The following is a 9,433-nucleotide window of genomic DNA, read 5'->3' as shown; positions in this document are numbered from 1 at the left end:
TTATTTTGGATCTGATAAATATAAAAAATATTTTTTATGGATTCTTAATAGCATTTGTAAAAAGAAATGAATTGAAATACATATTTGATGAAACAAATTTTATTTTCGTTTTGATCGAAATTTTGCATTGTTAAGTAATCAACGTAAATAAAGCGAAAGAGAAAGATGAAGCTCCTTACTCACAACATGCTTACTTCTAGTATTATAAAAGGTGTAAAGAAGGGATATCCACTTACAATTCAGGTGAAAATTACAAGTGCAATTACCATCTGACAAAGATTGTATCATAGATGTCATCTGGGTATTACCACAGGCGCTTGGGTCTATGATACAGATTTTTTTTTTTTTTTTTTTTTTTTATTAAAATATTCAATTTTCTATATTTATAATACAAATCTATCACTTCTGTACATGTCTCACCTAGTTTCGAGTGATTTGAACGACCCAGAGAAAATACCTGGGTCGTTTAAATCACTCGAAAATAGGTGAGACATGTACAGAAGTGATAGATTTGTATTATAAATATAGAAAATTGAATATTTTAATAAAAAAAAAAAAAAAAAAAAAATCTGTATCATAGACCCAAGCGCCTGTGGGTATTACATCTATGATTATATGAAATTGGGAAAGTTGTTGCAATGCTGTAGTTTACAATGTAGAAATTGACAAATGAACCTTCTAAAACTCCCCATTTATAACTTGCTAACCCTTTTAAAATCATGTCCTGCTACATTGTATAAATAAGGCAGCTACTATACAGGGGGGACTTTCATGCCGAATAACAGTAAAAATTCTTGCTAAATGATGCAAACGCCATAGTAATTTTTGGTGCATGACAATAAAATGTGTATTTTCTTTATGATGATATAAATTATCGACTGATTTTGACGAATCATGATCAATTTTTTTTTCAAAAAAATTAAGGAAACTGATAATATTTGAAACCTCTGAAGAAATAGGATATTTTTATGAATCACATCAAGTACCTATAATTACAATGTATACTATATCACAGGCACTAGATGTTCTGTCAATGGTATAAAAATATATATTGGCAATTGGAAGAAAAAAGTGTCCATATATATAATATAGCTCTTTACTATTTTCTTCCAATTGCCAATATTTTTATACCATTGACAGAATGTCTAGTGCCTGTGATATAGTGACTATATATGGGCAGGAATTCACTAATGCTACTTTAGTGTGACATTGTAAGAAAAAAATAAAAATCATTATAAGCTTCTAATTTTTTTACAAATTATTGCTACAAATGGTGTCCTTCTATTTGTAACCAAAAAATCATTTTCAAACTTGCGTCAGTTTGGATTACCAATGCAAATAATGAATTTGGAGCATGTAACATGGACACTTTTTCCAAATTGAGATTAATGATTCCTTAACTTATTCAACATTCAATATCATATATATTGATCACAAAACATTGTCTATCATCAAAACTCTAAAATGTATATTTTCATTTCTTTCAGAAATTTTGTGAAAACAAGTTTCCTCTACTTTTCTGTCAATGTTACATGCAATGTTTAAGAGAAAAATACAGTAAGAATCATTTTCTTTCTGAACATGTAAAGGCTCTTTTTCATTGTGTTACCCTCACATTAAAAAATTGTATTAGTATTTTTGCAATTATCTCATTTCTGTCATAAAATAGTGACTTAAATGTTGCATGTAACGTGGACACAAAATATATGAATAATGAACCATGCCAGAATTGACCTTAAAAGATATAAAAAGCCTCCAAACAACCATCTGAATGTAAATTATACAATAATACTGCCACATTTCTCATATATGATATTATTTAAATAGTGGTTAATACCAAAACCATTCACCTACATTTCAGACAGCAGACATATTTTTTAACTATACCAGTAGTTATGCTTGTTCATGGTGGTACACTATGGAAGGCTATTTAAAAGATATTCAAATGTCAAAATAACCAGAAAAATCAAATTAAGACCAAAGATAGATCAATTGATGAAGGAGTCATCCAAAATTTCCACAACATGAAACATTTTTATATCAGTAAGTTTAAGCAACCCGTTTTTTTATGCACAGGGATGAGATTGATAAGAAGACAACCACACAACCATCAGCATCCACAAGTTTCTCACTCAATAACTAATACTGACAAAGTAAGGGTACAAAATGATTACATGTATCCCTCATTCATGTGACACAGTTACACTTAAAATTAATAGTATGAAAAACCAAGACAAAATATGGACAAATCTACGAGAGGTTGATACAGCTGCATTTATTGAGAATCTTATTTTCAATCGTTTACATAACTTCTATAAAGAACAATTTGGGTTTCATCTTTGAGGTTGTTGTCTGATAGACATATTACCCAATATCTCGTTTTATTTCTGCTGGTAAATCTTACATTTATGATAACTTTTTAAGGTTTAAACAATAAATTTTATTTCAAACATTCAAAACAAGTTTCTTGTTTCTTGTTTTCTGTCTCCAACATTTTCAACTATCTATCTGAAAAACAACAACAAAAAAACCCAATTAATCTACCCTTAATCAGAACCAAAATCCATGCATAGATTATAAAATTTACAATAATATAGAAACTCTCAAATATCTGTTTCGTTTTTTCAATGCCATTTCATCTTGAAAACTTGTTACCTAAACTACAGGAAGCCACAATTTAAAGGGCCCCATAATGACCAGTGTAAAACAATTCAGAAGAGAAAACCAACACCCACTAGACCAAAGTCCTGTTTTCAACTTTATTTGGCCTTCTTTTACTTTGTTGTTTTATAATTAGCGTCACTGAAGAGTCTTTTGTAAACGAAAAGCGTTTCTGGCCTACAAAATTTCAATTCTGGTATCCATGATGAGTTTATTATTATTATTTTGAAATCAGAAGGAGCCTGAACCTCTTATAATGCAAAAGATATTCTGGAATGTCAATTATTGGCATAACAATTAAAAAAAATATGTTACAAATGGAATTTCTCATGATTTCTATAATGAGCATCAGTAAATACACATGATACATGTGTTGACTGGTGATTGAAAAGGGATAAATAAACAAGATTTTGAAATAACTATCTTCTACACTGCTGTAGAATGGTCAAATTGGAGATCACTAGTATGTCTGCATACACAGTCACCATCATCTGGTTTTCTGACACAGACAAACACTACTATCTGACTGGCTTAAAGGACCGTCACCACCTGACTCACTAATAGGGACCTTATCAGACTGGCTAACACAGACATCATAATCTGCCAGGCTGATAGCTAGGGTTATCACCATTTGACAGGCTGAAAGGGATATCACCATCTGACTGGCTGACAGGGACATCACCATCTGACTGGCTGACAGGGACATCACCATCTGACTGGCTGACAGGAACATCACCAACTGACTGACTAATATGAACATCCCCATCTGCCAGGCTGACTAGGACATCACCATCTGTTGGCTGACAGGGACATTACCCTCTGACTGGATTACAAGAACATCACAGACTGACTGACTGACAGGAACATCACCAACTAACTGATTGACTGATATTTACATCACTATCTTCCAGGCTGACAGGGACATCACCATCTGTTTAGCTGCCAGGGACATCACCATCTGACTGGTTGACAGGGACAGTATTTTTTTGCAGCATCTTCCTGAGAGTTTTCTTCATCACATTTATTGCTGATCAACTTTTTCCTTTTTAGGTTTATATTGCCTGTAGTTTTTTTTATATTAAAAATTGCATGTAAATTTTCAAGACCGACACCAATTTTGTTGTCAATGCAGAAAATACACTTCTAAAAAGAATGTCTAAATTTAGAAATAAAGATGAAGTTTGATGGTGGTAAAACAAGTTAAATTATCAATAATCTCTTAATAGAGCAAAGGAGTTAGTAAATGTTATCAGTTCTGTTCATGCATGTAACATTGACAGAAAGTAAAAGGTTGTATGTCAATGTTACATACATGAAGACCAGAAGATGAAAGTGGTGTGCTTAATAGTCAACTTTGGAGAAATAATATAAATGCTGCCCAGTAATATCTAATTAATCATTTAGGTTATAAAATGTTATAATATAAATGTCTGACTTTAAGGAAGTAATACCTTTGCATGTAACATAAAAAAATCTGGACACAAAATATTGTTGTCAATGTTACTAACTAGTGTTAAAAGACAAATTAAACAGGAAAACATAAAAACGCTTTAATTTTGTAAAATAAAAAATAAGATAATAGCTCCATATGGCAGTAAGTTTTGTTTACGCATGTAACACTGGCCTGAACATGTGAAAGTCTAAATAATAGACTCTGTCAATGTTACATACACAATTTCTTAATGAAAAAAAAGTTTAATTTGGGTTTACTTTATACATTATTTTTTAAAATAAGTATCATAATAATAACTTTGTATATTAAAAATTAGATTAACTGTTGATTTCAACACAGTAAAATCTTCTCATGTAACACAAAAAAGACCTGATACAAAAATCGTAGTCCATGTTACTCATAAAGTTATCATAGGAGCATCAAAGAAATTGTGTGATGACAATATTTCAGATGTTAGTCATTTATAAACTCAGATAAACTCATTTTAAAGCTCATAACAGAGGTTTGGAAATCAATGCTTTTAAAACATTATAATTCTGGGTTATGTATGTAACATTGACAGGAACACCAACAAATGATGAGGAAAAATTGCTAGTCAATCAGGAAAAAAATAAACACAAATAATTAAAACTCATTTATCTCTTTAATATCATTTTAATGAAGCAAATTTTAAATTTCAACAAGATTTTATTGATTGAATAATTGTATGCACATTTATTAGGTTGTAGCATGTAACCTGGACGCAGAAGATGTGTCAATGTTACATGCCTTTAAACGATAAGAATTACAAGTAAATATTGTAAAGTCTAGAAATCAAGAAAGATCAACAACTTCTCTGTTAAAAATTCAGCATAAATTTACATTTGATTTAATATTATGCACTGGCCAGTTATGCTTTAAGTGTAATAAAGTAATATTGTTTTTATTCTGGTGTCAATGTTACATTTCATGTTTTCAAATTAAGTGGCCAGTTATCTTTATAATGCTGAGAATAAATACAAGTACTAGTTAATCAAATTGGCAATTAATCTGTGGTATTTCATGTAAAAAATTAGATTGATAAGGCAAACCGTACAAAAAAAAGCTTTTGCATGTATCATAGACACCTTTCCTTGGTAAATATTTTCGTGTCAATGTTATGTACAGAAATCTCTCCAGCAATAAAATGAATATCGTAAGGGTCAAACCTGTTTAAATACAAGATAAACTTATATTTTTTGACAAAATTGCAAAGCAAGTCACACATCATTATCAAAGAACCTAATTTACACAAAAAGTGCATGTAACACTTCATTGTGAGGTCAAAATTAACCTGGTCCCACTCTCTTATCATCTGCTTGATCACTGGTAGATGCCAAGTGTGAAAGATGACAAAGCCACATTTTAATGTAATTATCAGTGGGTTGAAATTTGAAAAAAATAGTTATGTTAATGCTTACTATAAAAAATTTACAACTGTTATAAAAAGATGAGTATTATTGGGCAGTATTGACACGAAAATGAAATAAATTTTCTTACCTTCTATATTTTTCAAACTTCAGTTGATTGATAAAAATCATGAAATCCAAATTGTAACCATTGTTGACACCTTTCAAAATTTGCCATGCTGGACCAATAACTTGCTTCCAAAGCTAATCAGCTAATGAAAAGGTGCATGTAACATTTGTTGACCCGAAAAGTTACATGCACTTGTCCATTTTCAAACGTATTTTATTTGCAGCAATAATCGGATTCTGTACAAAATGGGGTTTCTAAATGATAGACCGATCATTTTGCAGTTGATTTTCAACTATTATAGTAGAACAATTCTTCAGGCATATTCTAAATATGACTAGGGGTTTTGCCACTGCAGAAATGTCACACTTTTTGTCTACAGTTTTCAACTGCCAGCACATAACAAGTGCTGATTTTTTTAATTTTTTTTTAATTGGATCCATTTTTTTTGCATGTGGCAATAAAGACTAACCCACTTTGCTATTTAAACAATGTTTATTCTCCATATTTGCATGATTTCTTTATTTTTTAATTGGATAAACACTATTGACCCTAAAATTTCACTAGTGAATTCCTGCCCATATACATGTACGTCCTTAATCACATTAACATTTTAACCAATTTGATTCTTACGAAAGCCATAACTGAGCATTTGACTCTGATGGTCACAAACTATTCCTCCGGTTATACAAATGTACATAGTGCATGAATTTGTGAAACCTTTATAGTTTATTATTACCACAATGACATGTATCAGATTGGCAAGCAGCTCTTCATTTCAACTTGGTTTCATTTTTCCTCCTTCCAAGGCAAAAGAAAAGTTTTTTCTATTCACACAGTGTTTTATTTACCATTGATTTACTCAGCACAAACCACAGCTATATATAAGTTTAGACACCTTGAATATACTTGCATAAATACAACTAAATTAGAAAAACACATATTATTTTTTATTATAGGCAACTAAAGTGGAGGTGAAAGAGGTTGATTTTAATCCAGAGTTCACAGCCAGAATGATTCCTAAAGTTGATTGGCCAGCTTTATGTCAGGCAGCTGAGTCAGTAAGGATATACTCAATATAGTTACATGTAGAAAATACAAAGGGACACAACTCATAATTCTAAGAATATCTGAAATAAATTGATTTTAATTTTAAGTTCTTTACTCTCTGAATGATCAATTAATAACTTGTACATGCATATTTCAACTGGATTAACTCCAGCATGTTCATTTTGAGAATAAATATTAGGTAAATAAACGTTGTAATATTGTAAGGTTCTTTATATATTTACAAATTGAAAGTAAATCTCCTCCTCAGTGCTAAGATTTTCAAACATTGAGTTTGACATCTAAATATATATATAGGCTTCTTGCAATTAAGTTGATCAATGTCAGGGATTTGATCCATAATAATCAAAATATAATATACGGTTAGGTACACTAATCTGTAAGTTTTGTTTCTTTTTATACATTAAGGTTGGTCATAATGAAGGTTTACCAACAGAAATAGCTGAAAGTTATGAATCTGATGAAGATTTTTTGAAAAAGGCACACAGAATTCTTATGGAGGTATATATATATATATGATAACAAGAAGATAAATGTACACGTTAAGATGTATATATGATCATAGTTATATATATAGTTTGCACCAGTTTAAAAGTGAAACCAATTTCTGATATAATCAATTTTACTCTAGAATTATAATTTTAAGTCGGTTATCTCCCTTTTTAGGAAAGTGGAACTGATAATCTGTTTACAATCCCTGTTGATTTAATGATAATACATTGTATTTTGTTCATATTACAATTTTTATTGTATTTTGACATCCAACATACTTGTTATTAAACTCCATTATCAAGCTAGAAATGTTTGTAACCTAAAGTAACATATTGTAAACTCACAGCTGTGACACAAGTAAAGACATGTAGACAACACCATGGCAATATATATTAAGAAATTTGATGAAGCCGTAAATCTGATGACATAATTAGAAATGGGTCGGGAAATTTCACAAACGGAAAAAAAAAAAAAATAAAGATTTTTTTAGAGAACATTGAGATCAAGTGAACAAAACCATAAGGAATATAGTTTCAGCCATGAACACACATATTATGTAGTTTTATGCATCTTGTATTGTAAAATACATCCACATTTTTGTTGACAGGTAGAAGTTGTAGAAGGAGATCTGATCTGTCCTGAGACAGGAAGGAAATTCCCAGTCAATAGGGGAATCCCCAACATGTTGCTGAATGAAGACGAGGTGTGACAGAAGCCATTTTAAACAATCTTATGATAACATTTTTGTGTCATACATTTTCTATGACTTGATTATTGAATATACAACATTATTGTGATAATTCATCATGTGAAATGTAAAGTATCATTGGAAATAGTTGTGTAAAGATATGAACACAATCTTCATATGTTCTTTGTTACAGAATTTGATAAAAAATTTCCTCTATTGTAGAATGCTTGTTTTAAGCATGTGTCTGTTAATAAAGGTATAGCCAAGTATATATTTTATTGAACACTTTTAATTTAGTACCTCCTAAAACAAATGTGGATTCATTTATTTTTGTTGGAACCAATCCTAGATTCAGGAACACATATTTTTGTGGATATTTGATTTTATGGTTTTACAAAAATCTACATAGGACGTCTTTATAAAATTTGAAGTTTGTTGAACATTTAAATTTGTGCTTCATCTGTACACACAATACATGGATATTGGTTTTTAACGAATAAAAATGAACAGTATGCAGGCTTCACCCGATCTGTTTGTCCATGTGCCCTGCTTAAACATGTGGATAAATATTGATGAAATGTTTTAAAATAAAATTGAGAATGGAAATGGGGAACGTATCAAAGAGACAACAACCCGACCATAGAAAAAACAACAGCAGAAGGTCACCAACAGGTCTTCAATGTAACAACAAATTCCCTCACTCGGAGGCGTCCTTCAGCTGGCCCCTAAACAAATATATACTAGTTCAGTGATAATGAACGCCATACTAATTTCCAAATTGTTCACAAGAAACTAAAATTAAAATAATACAAGACTTACAAAGACCAGAGGCTCCTGACTTTGGACATGTGCAAAAATGTGGCGGGGTTAAACATGTTTATGAGATCTCAGCCCTCCCCCATACCTCTAGCCAATGTAGAAAAGTAAATGCATAACAATACTTACATTTAAATTCAATTCAAGAGAAGTCTGAGTCTGATATCAGAAGATGTAATCAAAGAAAATAAACAAAGTGACAATTATACATAAATAACAGACTACTAGCAGTTAACTGACGTATGATCTAATCTTTTATAAGGGGATATCAAACCTACTACTGTAATATTGCAAAATGTGGCAATATTCTCTTGTCAACACAATTCCTCTTTAACCACAGAACAGATATTGATGAAATATTGCATTGATGTAGAATGCCACCTGAGAACTTAAACAAAGAAATATGATCCTTTAATATTGTGTCATGCATGTTTAAGGGGAGATAATTCTAGATTTTTCAATATATGGTTATTATCAGTTGACAGCTGTTCTGATATTGATAAAACTTTACATAGACGTTAAGCACGTTATTGTGTCAATGCCGTGAAATGCGACAGAGCAATTTGATAAATAGCTCTTCTATGAAAACTAACTAGTTCAGCTTTATGAAATTTATATCCATAGATTAGGCAGGTATTAATGTTTCCAAAAATATTTAAAATATTCTTTAACTTTTCATAATAGTTTCAAATAATGATACAAATAATACCAAAACGTCAAAAATATGCGTGTCAGACGTAACAAATTATTTGCAAAATAAC

The 9,433-nt window shown here is 30.6% G+C and overlaps 1 protein-coding gene across 1 annotated transcript; it reads left to right on the top strand.

The window, feature by feature from the left end:
* The first annotated feature begins 125 nt into the window (after positions 1-125).
* LOC134708118 (multifunctional methyltransferase subunit TRM112-like protein) lies at positions 126-8,133 on the top strand. Its single transcript, XM_063568420.1, has 4 exons — positions 126-243; positions 6,568-6,669; positions 7,085-7,177; positions 7,776-8,133. The coding sequence occupies exons 1-4, from the start codon at positions 166-168 to the stop codon at positions 7,875-7,877; spliced, it is 375 nt and encodes a 124-aa protein (XP_063424490.1). The 5' UTR covers positions 126-165; the 3' UTR covers positions 7,878-8,133.
* The last annotated feature ends 1,300 nt before the right edge of the window (positions 8,134-9,433 follow it).

This window comes from Mytilus trossulus, chromosome 2 (genome assembly GCF_036588685.1).
Source record: "Mytilus trossulus isolate FHL-02 chromosome 2, PNRI_Mtr1.1.1.hap1, whole genome shotgun sequence".
NCBI lineage: Eukaryota > Metazoa > Mollusca > Bivalvia > Mytilida > Mytilidae > Mytilus > Mytilus trossulus.
Note: the sequence above shows the minus strand (reverse complement) of the source record. Positions and strands in the feature narration are given on the sequence as shown.